Source organism: Chenopodium album, chromosome 27, assembly GCF_948465745.1.
Source record: "Chenopodium album chromosome 27, dcCheAlbu1.1, whole genome shotgun sequence".
Lineage (NCBI taxonomy): Eukaryota > Viridiplantae > Streptophyta > Magnoliopsida > Caryophyllales > Amaranthaceae > Chenopodium > Chenopodium album.
The window spans coordinates 28,839,790-28,855,574 of record NC_137860.1 but is presented as its reverse complement, the minus strand read 5'-3'; the positions used below and the strand labels follow the sequence as shown (position 1 = coordinate 28,855,574).

The 15,785-nt window shown below is 33.8% G+C and overlaps 3 protein-coding genes across 3 annotated transcripts; 2 read left to right on the top strand and 1 right to left on the bottom strand.

Moving 5' to 3' along the window:
* Nucleotides 1-513: 513 nt before the first annotated feature.
* LOC145619953 (RHOMBOID-like protein 5) lies at nt 514-2,444 on the top strand. Its single transcript, XM_081674629.1, has 5 exons — nt 514-797; nt 1,127-1,290; nt 1,608-1,786; nt 2,007-2,257; nt 2,375-2,444. Exons 1-5 carry the CDS (start codon nt 514-516, stop codon nt 2,442-2,444), a joined length of 948 nt encoding a protein of 315 aa, XP_081530755.1.
* Nucleotides 2,445-2,795: 351 nt separating this feature from the next.
* LOC145621263 (DCC family protein At1g52590, chloroplastic-like) lies at nt 2,796-5,252 on the bottom strand. Its single transcript, XM_081676003.1, has 5 exons — nt 5,060-5,252; nt 4,040-4,097; nt 3,742-3,849; nt 3,181-3,273; nt 2,796-3,060 (listed from the first exon to the last, which is right to left on the bottom strand). Exons 1-5 carry the CDS (start codon nt 5,223-5,225, stop codon nt 2,967-2,969), a joined length of 519 nt encoding a protein of 172 aa, XP_081532129.1. The 5' UTR covers nt 5,226-5,252; the 3' UTR covers nt 2,796-2,966.
* A 1,409-nt stretch (nt 5,253-6,661) lies between these two features.
* LOC145620566 (uncharacterized) lies at nt 6,662-11,163 on the top strand. Its single transcript, XM_081675260.1, has 8 exons — nt 6,662-6,845; nt 8,097-8,209; nt 8,673-8,744; nt 9,163-9,198; nt 9,682-9,727; nt 9,915-10,002; nt 10,228-10,285; nt 10,935-11,163. Exons 1-8 carry the CDS (start codon nt 6,767-6,769, stop codon nt 10,983-10,985), a joined length of 543 nt encoding a protein of 180 aa, XP_081531386.1. The 5' UTR covers nt 6,662-6,766; the 3' UTR covers nt 10,986-11,163.
* The last annotated feature ends 4,622 nt before the right edge of the window (nt 11,164-15,785 follow it).

Here is a 15,785-nt window from a genome sequence, read left to right as displayed (position 1 = left end):
TCTTATACTCCGTATATAGTTTTATATCTCAGAGATAAGGATTAAAGTAGTGTAAAAAAAACCCTTAAATTGTTCTATTAACCTTACAAAAAGTAATATATGTAAGTAAAAAAATTGATTAGTATTAATACAAGATTACAATTAAGCTGAATTGGATTGACATGTGAGAAGTGCCAATTTATTTGGTCAATAGAGTCTTTTTCTTACCTTAAAAATAATAAGATTGCATTTACAACATTGAGGAAGCTAAATAATTAAATAAATCAAAACGACGAAAAGGTTGCTTTTCCTCTTTTGGTAAAGGTTACATTTGTAATTTTTTAAAAACTTAATTGATAACATAATCCATTAACTTGTAACATTTAGGTGTAAAACACACAAATTTCTCTCAATAATCTTGTACATGCACAAAAAATCTAAACTTGTGTTACATCCTTCCAATAATCAATTCCTCTCTCCTCCTAATTATCCTCCATCGTTAATCTCCTTCTCTCCTCCCTCCTCCTACCAACAATGGGGAAGAGGGACGTTGAGACCGGCATAGGCAGTACATTCTACCACTACACGCCACCACCGCCACCCATCCACCCGCCGCCTAGGGAGCCATATCTTTCATGGCTAGTTCCCCTCATCTTCATAATCGATGTAGCTTTATTCGCGTTAACAATGTACGAGAACAATTGCCCTGATACCCTTGTTGATGACCCTGATCACCAATGCATTTTTCAAAAAAAATTGGGCAGGTTCTCCTTTGAGCCTCTTAACCGAAACCCCCTCCTTGGTCCTACTACCTCTACGTAAGTCTCTTCTTTTTCCTATTCATTACATATGATACCATGCATTTGATGAATTTTGCCATTATTATTTTGATTTTAATACATTATAGAAAAGATATAAATTAAATGTTGGAATCTAAGTTTTTTTTTTTTTTTTTTTTTTATTGTTATTTGTTTTGTCATAAGGGTTCGATAAATTAATTGCATCCCATTTGGAAAGAATTGATGGGTGTTTTGAATGATTATCAATCTATTTTTAACAAAATAATTATTAAGAACGATAATTAATAAATCTATGATTTAAATTTTCAACCTTCATAATAACTTAGAATTTGATAAACTTGATTCAGGCTGCAAAAAATGGGAGGGCTTCGGTTAGAGCTAATATTACAAAATGGTGAATGGTGGAGATTATTTTCCTGCTTATGGCTTCATGCTGGAGCTGTACATTTGATAGCCAATATGATCAGCCTTCTTTTCATGGGCATTCGTGTCGAAGAAGAATTTGGATTTTGTAAGTGATTTACATTATGATTGTGTTTACTCTAGCTCACTTGGAATCATGAGCATGCCAAGCTAATTCTCACTGATATAATCTCCTACAACTGGTTTGGTAAACAATAAAATGCGACAATAATGAAAACGAGTTTAATTTGCTAGTAATTTTGCAAGGAAAGCCTCATAACAATGTACGAGATACATGTAACTTAAGTACTCTGGATTTAAAGGTAGATTGAAGCCAAATGAAACAGGGGAAAAACTCCGTATTCCTTATCTTAGTATCTTATACAGTAACAATGAACATGTATGTATACTTCTGTAAAATTGCAGGGAGAGTAGGACCACTGTTTGTGCTATCTGGATTAGGAGGAAGTTTGATGTCTTGCCTGCATGCCCTCCGCCAACAAAAAATCGGGGTGGTTTCAGTTGGTGCCTCAGGCGCGCTTTTTGGACTTCTTGGTGCCATGCTTTCGGAGCTCATCACTAATTGGACTATTTACGCCAACAAGGTCACTTTGTCATTTCTTTTGTTTTCTACTCCCTCCGTCTAATATTTATGTTTCAGACTTCATTGCTGCTACATAGTTGATGACTTAGGTTCCATTTTTTTTGCATTTATGATATGATTAGATCCTGACCAAAGCCATACAAAAGTAATTTCTAGGTTCATAATATGCATGAAATAGAAAAGGAATATTTCTGAGATTGAAATTATGATTTTTGTTGCAGTGTTCAGCAATTTCATCACTTATGGTGGTGATAGCCTTGAACTTAGCTGTAGGATTGATCCCAGGGGTGGACAGTTCAGCACATATAGGAGGTTTCATTTCGGGGTTTTTGCTGGGTTTTGTTCTTCTAATGCGACCTCAATTCGGTTATGTTAACAGCAAATACCTTCCTCCTGGCTACAAACAGAAATCCAGGCACAAGTGTTACCAGTATTTCTTCCTCATACTCGCTCTCATCGCCTTGATTATTCTGTATGTTTTATGCAACAAGATCTCAACCCCCCCCCCCCCCCCTCTTTCCTTTTGTAGGGACATGTAGATTAGTGACCTTAAAAGAGTAGTTTACGTCTTAATCTTTGTCTTCTGCAGGTATGTGTGTGGATTTACAGAGCTTTTTAAATCGATTGACAGAGAAAAATCAGAGTTAGCTTTAGTTTAAAAGACTAATTATGTTTTCGACAACATCCATGGGCAAAGAAATCTCATCATCAGTAATTGTATCAGTGCTCTACACAGAAAAATACTCGATGTGGATCACCAACAAACCTTACTGCTGAGTTTGCGTGCATCTTATGCACCAATGTGGTTTCTTTGTTCTCCTTTTCCATATCATTGTATTATGTTCATGCATTGGTTTCAACAGCTTAAGTAGTATTTTGCATTTGTTATTTGTGCTTTTGTAGTTTTTCATTGGTTGTTAGCAAGATGAACAAAATTGTGTTCTGTACTTCTGTTCCTCTAAATATTAAGCTAATTAGTGTGTTAAGAAAGTTGTAAAGACATCTATGTATGTATATAATGACTTCTATATCTCCTTTATCAAGTACAAAGGTTCAATTTCAGTCGAAAGCTGAGCAGTGTGCTTCATCAACTTTCCATAACATTACCAATCTACATTTATGTTCAAGATGACTTTGTAATACTAAAGCATATACTATTTACAGAAATCACATGATGACATTCACTGATCTGCATATATCTCGCATGACTCTGACTTACCAAAAATGTTGTACCGGTTGTTTGCTACATTGTCATATGCAAAATCACGAATGAACCTGTGGAAGTTACCAAAAAATAGAAGTTAAAAGGTCATATTAGAGACTCGTCAAGCTGCAAATGAGAAGTATGGATTATTTAATTTCTTAAACAGCAACAAAAAAGAAAAGGTTACTCACAGAGGTACAAGATTCAGGAATAATGCCAACTGTGGGAATGGTAAATTGATGTATTCCATGATCTTCAATACAGCTTCAGACTTGATGTAAGATCTGCAGAAAATACACGATTGATTTTAAAGAATTTATCAATTCCGAGACAAAAATACAGTTAATGTTAGTAAAGATTATCATTTGCAGCAAGCTAGCAACAATCACATTATCCTCAGTGCATGGTGATGCAAAGAGTGAATGATATGCAGAACACTGAAAAATTCAAGAAATTTGGTGAATTCAGTATAATACATATCAGTGGATACTAAGAAAAAAGAAATGTCCCTAATTCTCATTGATTGTGCCACATTACTCACATACATTTCCTACATGACTCGATACAGATTGGTTTCCTCTCAGTTCTCAACTTCTTAAACAGGTTTATGAATAGGCAGAGCAGCGAATTCTTGTTCCACATTCTACTCTAGAATAGTAGGCCAATAAACTCAAATGATCTCAAAAAAAACTTGTCCTTCAATCCAAACTAATGTACTTATGCGCTTAGCTTCTAAGTTATATATAGCATACCTCTCTTTTTCAACCAGGACAACACTGGATATATCATCAGGATCTCTTCCTGATCTCTTTAACAACATCTTTCCTGATTCACTTTGTAAAGCTTCGTATCTAATATTCCTGCAATCATGCCCAAGATAAATTATTTTCTTTTTTTACAGACATGCATGTAAATAGAATATTGTACTAATAGAGTACAGCCTATCAGCACAAGGCAAACATTCTTTTTCATTTCTTACAGATATGCATGTAATAAAATCATAGATTTCTTCTAGGTAAAGATCTTCGAGGAGAAAGGGAAGCAACCAACCTATTGCGATCATTGTCACGAACAAACTTCACACCACCATTACACAGGTTGCAAACACCTGATACATGACACGATAGTTCAGATTGTGCTCTTACATAACACTCTCCAAATAAAGTGAAGACAATTAAAATCTCTACCATAAACAAGCCTACCTAATACAGTAATGTCTGCAAACAATCACAAAGGGATGCAAATACAATCACAATCAACTCAAAGTGCAGCTTTTCCAAATGGACCAAGGCGGCAAGGCCTCTGTAATACAGTTAAGAGATATAACTACTATCCCATACATACATAAATTCCGATATTCCAACGTACAACACCAAGGCCAATTCAAACAAAAACTAGCTAGGCAAATTATAGCAATATAGCATGAGACGGAAAATGTCACCCGGTTTTTAGAAACCTTACCCAATATTCTGCTAGTCAATCACGAAAAACACCTCTATTTTACCATACAATAATGGTCTTACTATAGCTATGAAGATTTTTGCAGAAACAAATACTAAGTTTTACAAAATAATCTTCATTGTTCTCATCAATGGCTGCTACAGGATTTTAGTACAAAAGATATATGAATCTAAGAAGTGAAATTTTCACAAAGTAATGAAAATTCAATGTCCTCCATTCTTTTCATGCACGAAATTCGAAAAAAATCCCAATCAATCAATTGTACAAAATTAAAAATCCACCAAACCCTCATATTGAATCAAAGCACAATCCGATAGCACTTAAAGCCATGAAAAGAGCTAAACAACATTACTATGAAACCTCCACTTAAAATAAATTATTCCCGTAATTCGGATTTAGTTGTCACATTACTAGTTCATACTTCGTGTTCTGACAATTAATTCTTAAGGGAGAGAGTAATTCCGTCACATAATTCAAACCCACAAATTAATAATTAATAATTAATAACTAATTCATTAGAATTTCATGAATATAATCACCAAACTTTGATATCAAGAAAAAAAATTGGAAAATTATTTAACAAATCTTCAAAAAATAATAAGAAATTACCATCATAGAGCATAATTGGGCGGGAATCCTTGTCAAAGAAAGTGGAAGTGGCTTCCACCCAATCCGATGTATTGCCGGAGACACGTGTCGCCGACATAGATATTATCGGATTCCGACGAGGTAGCGTCGCTGCTAAGCTTAATCCGCCGGAAAACATCGTCGCCATTTTGTCAACAATAAAGGAGAGCTTCTTTTTCTGTTACCGTTTTTGGTTGAGTTTTTTGCTTCACTCTTTTAGAAGAAAAAGGCGTGTTTGGGCTCATCCACGTGGAAATTTTGTCACCATTTACCTTTTTTTTTTTTTTTTTTTTTTTGAAAACATTATACATGTTTATGCCTTTATGGTGTCTTTTGTTTATTATTTTTATTTTATTATTTTTTTTTTTTTGGTGACAAGGTTATACCTTAAGGCCCTGTTCACTTCACATATTCAGTTTAACAAAAATAATTTCAATTCAATAAAAATTACGTAGTAGTAAATTTAAAGAATACTTAAAGTAGACAACAATAAAAATAATTTCAGTTCAATAAAATATATTTCAATTAAGTAAATAATTTCAGTTTAGCAAAAATAGGGTGAAATGAACAGGGTCTAAATTCTTTCTTCCGTACTTATTAATTTGCCTCATTTTAAAAATTCAGTCTTAAATTTTCATTAATCAATATGAGGTAATACAATCGTGTGTGAGATCTTTTGGATTTATCTCATTATATATTTTTTTTATTATTAAATTTTATAATTTTTAGATGTATACAATGAAAATACATATTTATAAGAATCATCTCGGGGATATGTATGTAAAGTTTAATTATTAGTTTATACTTGAGTATTTATGAGCAAACTCTGATTCGAGCTCAATTTCTAAGGCTTGACAAGCTTTGAACTCGAGTTAAGACTAAGTTCATTGTTGTTCAGTGAGTAACTTATCAGCAAACCCCAACTCAAACTCGATTTCTAAGACTCAAACAAGCTTTGAGCTCGAGTTGAGCCTAAGCTCACTATTGTTCAATGAGTAGGCTCGGTCTCGGCTCATCAACACCGTTAAGGTGAAAGTTCGGTTTATCAATGGTACTCCATATATACAAGAAATAATTATACGCTTAGAGTAACCACAATGGTTGCCCACAACCATTATGGTTATCACTTATTTAATTAATTTCTCTATCTTCCACCTTATTTATAACCACTCTTATACCCACTTAATAACCAATGTAGCCCAATGGTTTACCATGGTTACACATCTTATCTCTCTTACTTTTACCCAAATCCCACCACACAATCTCCCTCTTTCACTCAATGACCAAGCAAATTGGCCCTACTACTTCACTCAATAACCAAGCTTTATAACCTGGTTATTTCCACAACCAGGTTATTGCTTTTTATTCCAACAAATTTCTCTCTCTTCATTTTTTAATTATTTTTTCACATTCTCTCTCCCAAAAACCATCCTAAATGGTTAACGGTTGGCTATGCTCTCATAGAGTTATAGGTCTTATGGTTAGACAATAAAAATTACCTAAAGAGAAATGGCCCATAATATTAAAGCCCAAAAAAAAAAAAAAATATCCTTTTCTTAAACTTGTAATTTCTCAGAAGCTAAAGTCTTAACAGTAAGAATCGTTTATAGTTTCCCAACACCAGAAGGAGGAGGAGGTCGAGTCACCGGAGGTCAAATCTCGCCGGAATCTGGTCAAAAGAGAGAGAAAATGGCGTGGGTTAGCGATCAAATCGACGCTGTCAAATCCATTCAGATCAGACAACTTGTTCATCAAGCCGTCAGTCTTGGTTCGTCCTTTACCCCCTTCTTGTTTTTCAATCCTCAATTTTGACCTAAATTTGTTCATCTTTTGCTTAATTGATCGATTTTATTTTGGTGTTTGATTGTATACGATTTCTGCTCAATTGGGGTTTTCTCTGTTATTAGGGTTTTGGAATTATAGGCTAATTATTTGAGATTTTATTATGATTGGTGTTAATTTGTTTGATTTCGTGGAAAATTGATTTTTTTTTTTTAGGAGTAATTGAGTCATGCTTGATTTCAGCATTGTTATAGTTCTGGGATTTTAGGTGTCAAATTGGTCAATTTGTTACAAGGGAAGTAAAATGATTTGTAATTCAAATAAATTCTCGTCGTTGAAATCAAGGTGTTGGAGAATTTACATTGATTAATTGAGTTCATGGCGTAGAGTTTTGTACAATCCGACATATAAACGTTTTACATTACTTGAATGATCATTAGAATGGAGGGTGCATCAATGAATTAGTAATTGGTTACAAATATGATTAGGAGATATATTAGGATTAAGATTTTTAATATTCTATCTTATTTTGGGGTATGATTACTAGTTATCTATCTTATTTTTGTGCGATTTTTCACCCTTAATGATATTTATGACGATAAAAATTTTATTTGACGAGCTTTTGCTATCATAGGTTTAGGGAGTTACACCAAACACAAAACTGCGACTGACAAGGAACCCTTATTTCCTTCTAGAGTTGGAATCTATTCCTTTAATTTTCGTGTAATTCTTTAGTTTTTGCTGAAATTTGAAGATCCAATATTATTATAGCTTGCAAGCCTTGTGTGTCTTGAGAGATCCAAATCAGAACGTCCCTAAGATTTGACTGACTTCCCTGGTGAAGATGTTGGTGAAAGCTCGAAAATTTGTAAAATTTGGTAGACTTTTTTTCTTAAAGCTGTTCACAACTGAATAAATTTGCAGTATAAGAATTTCATGCACAATGTGGAATTGTGTGATGATGAATATGATAGAATTGGAAGTCTTTGACTGATATGAATTATGTTGAATACTTGAAAATTTGAAATTATATAGGGATTATTTTTTTGTGACTTTGGCCAAGACATGTATAGTACGCTGTAAGCGATAGCTGACATGAAAGCATGTATAGTTAATTCGCAGTGTGTGAACGAGTACTCCATGTATTTCGTAATATTATTGACTGATGTGTGCTTTCTTATGTGAATGTTGTAGGTTAAATTAACTGGTAACTAATATTTGCCTTACTCTCATGCAGGGATGATTGTTACCTCTGCACTCATAATATGGAAGGCGTTGATGTGCTTTACTGGTAGTGAGTCTCCTGTCGTCGTTGTCCTTTCTGGAAGCATGGAACCTGGTTTCAAGAGGGTGAGTCATGCCTGATTATGAGTTTCCATGGCTATGTATTTCATAGGTATATACCGGTTAATAGATATTAAAGGTAGTCAAAGTTTGATTTACTTTGACTACCTTTAGAGGCATATACAGATTAATAGATTTTCTATCGATTACAATGTATGTTTGGGATGGTTTTGTTGAGAGGCTGAATCGAATGGTTTGCTTATTTTCTCGTTACTTTTCGTTTAAACTTTTATTTTGTGTTTTTATTTCGTTTTTAATGTGAGTAACGTTTGTTTAAAATGGCTTAGGCTTATATGGTGATAATTTGTCTACAGAACTAAGACATATTGTGCTCATTTCATTTGGTCACCTTTGTTGAACATGTTTCACACATTTTTTTGCCACTTTATGTTTTTTACTCCAATTAAATGACTGATAAATTGCTTTTCTTCAGATTAATGCCTAACTTGATGCTATTCTGTTGTGACAGGGAGATATATTGTTTTTGCATATGAGCAAGGATCCTATTCGTGCTGGGGAAATAGTTGTGTTTAATGTTGATGTAAGTACTATTTTGCTTTTTTTGGCTTTTAATGTTACAGTTTTATATGAGTTAATAAAAATTACAACTTGCTAACTGATTAGGAGTAAATCTGTATTTGTAGCTTTGTTTTGAATGAGATCTGCACCCAGATTGGCTGACTTTTAAACACTGCTTCTTTTTTTTCCCCCTTTTTTGGTTAATTTTTATGGCTTTAATTACTCTATAATATGTTTGTATGACTGATTAGGAGCACAAGATTTTCTTTTTATGGCTGATTGCTATAACATAATTGTCTTACTGCTTGTTATTGGCGACATTTTATTGCAGCCTTTTGTTTATCTTTGGTTTGTAAAGATCTGTGCATAATTGGTTGTTGGGCTTCTGCCGTTTCCCATGCTTATCAACCAATATAAAGTTATTTGCTACTTCTTTGCAGGGCCGTGAAATTCCAATTGTCCATCGAGTTATCAAGGTATGTCGCACATACTAATTACTCTCTCTTTTAGAAGGTAATAGATGAGTAGTTAAAAGTTCCAGCTGGCAAAGTCTATGATTTGGTTGTTCAGAGTTCAGTTGGCCGTGTGAGCATTTTGGGATTAAAACGAATGAATCAAATTTTGAGTCTTGTGTTTACTTTACATTTTAGAGTTGAAATAAATTATTCTGATTACATGCACCAAATGCAGCTTTGTAAAGCTTAGTTAATGTTACTTGGAAATCATCCTCTTTGTGTTTTGGGGTTATATGTAAACAAAATACTGCATTTATGCATAAAATTGATGAATTTACCTCCAAGATAAAGTGATAGAATTATCAGCCACATGTTCTTAATCTTCTGGTGGTAGATCTGAAAAACTGCATTAATGTTTTGGTAATATCGGATGCAATTCAATGCGTAGAATTCTTTAATTTTTTTGTTCCAATATGGTTATTTACTGTTATCAATCTATTACAGGTTCACGAGCGAAAAGATACTGGCGAGGTTGACGTCCTTACAAAAGGTACTAACAAATTTTAAATCAAACTTTCTGCTTCAGTTGCTGGGTGGTAATACCCATTTTAGTCATGTAGGCCTTGATTAGCTGGGTTTGTCACTCTATGGCTATTGGCACTCTTTTTCTCATGCCATGACATGCTGTGTGCTTCTTCTGGGCTCCCTCTAACTTCATCTTTCCATGCCATTTTCAGGTGACAACAACTATGGCGATGACAGGCTTTTGTATGCTCATGGTCAACAGTGGCTGCAACGACATCATATAATGGGCAGAGCTGTAGGGTAAGCCTTTGCTACCTTTTCCTTTGTGTACTTGCCGTAAATGACCAGTCTTTTGGCCATACCAGTATTGTGAAGCATTACTAATGTAACCAATTGCACTTTTGGGCTTTCTCATCACGTAGAATCGTAGATGTCTTGCTACACTTATGATGCTACAGTAGTATGTGTTTCTGCTTCTAACGGTGTTTATTTTACTTTTCTTTTTTTTCCCCAATATCCATGTAGATTCCTACCATATGTTGGCTGGGTTACAATCATCATGACTGAAAAGCCAATGATCAAGGTAAGAATTCCTAAATTCATGTAAAAGTTTCCACCAAACTTTTTCTTTAAGAGTTTCATTGTTGTGTAATGTGGCTTAAGCTGTCTTTTTTAGTTTTAACCTTTCTTATTTCTTAAATCTCAATTGGTGTACATTGGGTTAGGACTCTTAGGATTGGTGCTGGACCGTTGTAATAGATGATGAGTGAGTGGTAAGAGTGAAATTGAAATAGTTGATTTACAAATAGTGGATGGGTGGGGGGATTGGGAGGTTCAAAATTGTTTTGTTTAATCGAGCTATCAAACATTTTGATACAGATGTAGATTTCATATCCAACTTAAATTAAGCACTTTTTAACATTTTGTAACGAAGCTTCCTTCTCATTTTTTGTACGTTTGATTCTCGCCCCTTTTTCATCATCATCTCATGTGACCAATGCCCCTTTGTCCCTTACATTTAGCAGTTTAAGAGGGCATGAAAAGGCACACGGGGCTAAATTCTTACTGCCATATTCATGGGGTTAATTTAATTCTCGTGTACAAGTTATTTAGTTCTTTTCACAAGATTTCTTAATTTGTGTATAATTCAATTAAGTATTTAACAGTTTACCTTCATTTTCAGACTTTTAAGAGTAACAACCTTTTTTTTTTTTTTTTTTATCTTGTTGCAGTATATATTGATAGGTGCCCTGGGATTACTTGTCATTACTTCAAAGGACTAGCTGGTGCAAGACGACGTATTTTGTATCTTAGCAACATTTAATTAGTCTTTAGTGCTTTATGTACTATCAGTTATTCAGAAACTAAAATTCAAAAGTTTACATGGTGATATAAGCTGACTAGTTAAAATATTGGAAAAATTGCCACCATTAATTCAAATTTCAACTTCAGTTTATTTCCTATCATTCTCAACTTTGCACCCTATTAATTTTAGAGCTGGCAAAAAGTCAAGTCTTGTCGTGTTCGTGTTTGGTCTCGTGTCAATTTCATGTTATTCACAAAATCTATCAAAAATTATGTTAAATGTAGGATAATTGAATAATTTGACAACTTTATCTAAACGGGTTGGGTTGGTTTGGTTTCGTGTCGTGTCGACTTCGTGTTTTCTCTTAGTAACTTCATGTTCGTATTGTGCCGGTTTCGGCCATGTTGTCGTGTCGTGTTAAAGATTATCAGCTCTAATTAATTTTTATCACCCTCAACCAGGCATCCATAGAAGGTTTATCCGAAAAAAATAAAAAAGTAAATAAACTTAAAAAATAAATTTAAAAAATTGAATCTTTCAATTAAAAAAAAAAATCAAAACCCTACCCTCTACCCCAGGTGGCACGCTGCAGCCCCTGCCCATTCCGGCAGGCGGCACCCCTGCTTTTTCCGGCCCACTTCCTTTCCCCGCACCTTCCCTGTCCATTTTTTACAATCGTCCGCTTTTGTTGCTGCCTCTGGTGGTGGAGATTGCTGCAGCCCACTACTGTTGATGCTGCACCACCCTCAATCTCCCTTCCCCCTCCGTTTTCACCTATTTCCGCCCTCATTAACCTTCCCCGTGGAATTCCAACCAGATTCCTTTTATCCCCTTCCAATTCCGACAGACCCCAACCCTTCACCCGTCGTTTTTGCCCATTCGATTCCCTGAATTCCACCCTTCCTTCCTTTCCCCGTTCAATTTCGACCACCCTGCTGCATTCTCCGTCGAATGCTTGCCACCCTCTCCCCTCCCCTCCCCAATTCTTGTTGTTTCTAATGGTGGCTGCCGTTAAAGGTAGTTGCTTTTTTTAAAAAAAAAAAAAAGAAAATTTGTTTTTTTACAAAGATGACCAACCACGTGGTGACACGTGTGCAAAAAATCCAAGTCACAAATGTTAACCAAGTTAACCGGTTGCAAATCAGTTTGGGTTGACAAAAATTATTAGGGTGCAAAGTTGAGATTTATAGGGAATACACTAAAGTTGGGATTAATATTGGCGGATGGAGGCAAGTTGGGATTAATAATGGCAAATTTTCCTATAATATATATATATATTTTTTTTTTGAAACATATTTAAATAGAACCTTAGAGCAACTCTCATGTTTCGTGATAATCACAACACTTTGACTTTTTCAATATTTATATGCTTATTTGACTATAAATTTTACCCATACATTAAAAATAAATAAATAAATAATAAAATAAAAAAAAGTTGAAAATAATAATCCCACCTTTAGCACATCTTCTCAAAATAATCCCACCTTTGCGAATTCTGGAAATAATCCCACCTTTACCCTACATCTGCTTAAAATTATCCTTTTTACTTACAACTTGTTTAACAGGTCAAATTTTTTTAAGTTTTAATTTTTATTTTAATTTCTTATCTCTCTCCTCTTACCTTCCCACCTCCTCAACCCCTATGATGGTTTCCCCACACTGACCACCACCACCACCACCATTTATCCATAACCACCACTACTACCCCACCTGAAACCCCGAGCTCTCAAACCAAACCCCTCTGATCTGACCACCACAAAATCCCCTAAGTCCAACTGCTCACCAACACCAAAAGCCCATACACCCGACACCCCCAGCAAGGCGCCACCCACTAGATCGAAACCCACCCAATTAGATCGAAACCCACCAAATTAGATCAAAGCCTAGTCCACTCGGAAACCCGTCACATCGGACCAAAACCTGTCCCACTAGGCCGAAACCCACCCATCTAGATTGAAACACAACCGCACTAGACCTACCTCAGATCAAAACCTACCTCCACCGGTAATTTGCGGGAAAAGGAATAGGGGTTGAAGCGGGATGTGGTGGTGGTGATGAATTAGGTGGGACAGAACCCTGCAGTTAGGTCTAGTTGTTCTGGTGGGCAAGTGATCTAACGAGGGAGGGGTGGCTCTGGCAGGCTACAAAGAAGAAGAATTTTTTTCTTTATTCCTTTAATTTTTAAAAATAAAAAATAAATTAAAAAAACCAATTAAAAGACAACATGTGGCGAAATACCTTCAAAAACGGTTACCAATTTCATTAACAGATAAAAGGCTCATTTTGAGAATATGGGGTATAAAGGTGGGATTATTTCCAAAATACGCAAAGGTAGGACCGTAGGATTATTTTGAGAAGATGGGCCAAAGGTGGGATTATTCTTTTCAATTTTTCCTAAAAAAATAAACATAGGTTTATACTTGTAATAAAATAGAATTATAAATAGGTCTAAATTAAAAATCTTTGAAAAGACATTTAAAAATTTAATACATTTTATATCAATAAATTAACAAAGTATTTATTCTTATCAGACAAATACCCTGCCATAATGAAATACTAGCTTGTATAAGACGAGTATTTGTCTAAATTAAATTCATACAATATTGAATTCTATGGATAGGATTACCTATTTACCTTGTATAATACAATCATTACATTATTTAGAAAAATTTGAGATTACCTATATAATACAATCATTACATTATATTTTGAAAATTTTGGATCCATTTAAGACCCTAAACAAGCTATCTCATCTTTTTGAAAAGCGGATATGACTCTAAATCTAGATTTTTTTATATTTAACTAACCAACAATGTATTGTTAGCAATAATTATTTTCAATAAGTTTCTTTCCAGTTATATTTCATAGCGTGTATCTTGTTTTATATTTACGCTCTCTTATATACGTAATTTGCTAACAAATCAATTACACAAATGCATTTTATAAAATTTTATAAAAATTTCTTCCTAAAAACTTTGATAGTTCCATTATTTCATGAGTATTATATAAGAGGGCTTGAATTCTTAAAAAAATTCCTAGTTTAATTTATAACAAATAATGTATTCAAGAATCAAAATTCAAAAGTCAAAGCCAACGAGAACATGAAAGCTGCACTTCATCAATTGCACCAAGATATGCAAGAGAGTGGGGATATTAGTAAAATCAAAGAGATTGGGATTGAAAATATTATATAGGAAGAAAAAAAATCAAGAAATTTGAAAAGAGAGATAGATGATAGCAAAATTGTGGTTAAGCGGATAATCAAAGAATGTGTAGGAGAAATAAAATGGTGGATCATCTTTATCGCATGTCTTACATTTATATTTATAGGCAATGCAAGTTGTAAAGAGTAGATTAATGAAATTGTGTAGAAAATTCCAATACTAGATGTCTTAAGAATTTGTCAAATTATGTTGCTGGAAGACTTTTTAATCAGCACATCATTAAGCTAGATATTTTTAGAAATGCAATACGCTTTAGATCGAGGTGTCAAATATCGACCCGATATGAAACTACACAATAATTAATGCAAATTTTGACTTTATAATTAATGAAGATAATGTCTATGAGTATTGAATATTTGGCTTAAAACTTGTAATTTTGGTGGCTAAGAGTTTGATTTGTAGGTAACGGAAGATATAAAGATTATTAATATTTCTCGGATTAATACTCAACTAGATTTGCTTTCTCAGTGTAATTGCTCGTCTTCTCGACTAACAATAATTTTCTATAAATCAGAATTTTATTAATCTCCAAAGAATAAACTGAACACTCAACACTACATCTACTATAAATAAGCTAATAAAATCTAAAAAGATATGCTAGCTTAATTATAATTTTGTCCTAGTAAAAACTCTTAAAAAGATAATTCTATTATATATGAATACAATGCAGTAACTTAACCTTACTCAAATTTAAAATAAACCCGACCCAACCTAACTTCACCAAACCCTACTCATAAATAATCACCAACATCTAAAGAGTGGCTTATAGAACTTGGGCCACACTAAATCTAAGAGAAATGCGTAGTAATATGAAAATGTAAATCATAATACTTATTTCTCTCTTAAAATTCTATAGTAGTCATCTTTAAAATAACTATCATTATTCTTAGTTTTCATTTGGCCGTTTTTTTTCGTGTTGGCCAAACTAAACATTGCAGTTTTTCTGTTTTTGCTTGTTTGATTACGAATTTATGATGATATGGACATTGCTAATTATTAATTGAAAAGGAAAAATTACTTTTAAAAAGTTTGCCAACAAAATATAAATAAAAAATAAGTCAATGAAAATTAAGTATAGTGGTTTCATTTTAAAGACGACCACTGTGCCAAATGCCAATACAAATAATATTCAATATTCAGTTTTCTAATTCGTGAGTGAGACCATTAGAGCCAATTGGTTTGCCTATAAATCAGACTATTTTAGGTCAAATTGATTAATCTGGTTTTTAAGTACTTACCGTAATTAATTATATCATAATTTTTGGGTAAGGAACTTTCTCTACTACCTCCGTTTCACATTTTTTGCAACTTTGAAGAGTGCACGGACTCTTAGGCAAAATTTGTTTGTGAGTGTAAGATAGAGAGAGAAAATAAAGAATGCATGTGATGAGGAGAGAGAAAGAGAGAAATGACAACCTAAAAAGGAAAGAAAAGATTAGTTGCAAATAATGTGTAGCATCCATTTTTGGCAAAAGTTGCAAAAAATATGAAACGGAGGTAGTATTTTTTACTTGCTACATTTCTGTTTTTCATGTTGGTCAATGGACAGCTTC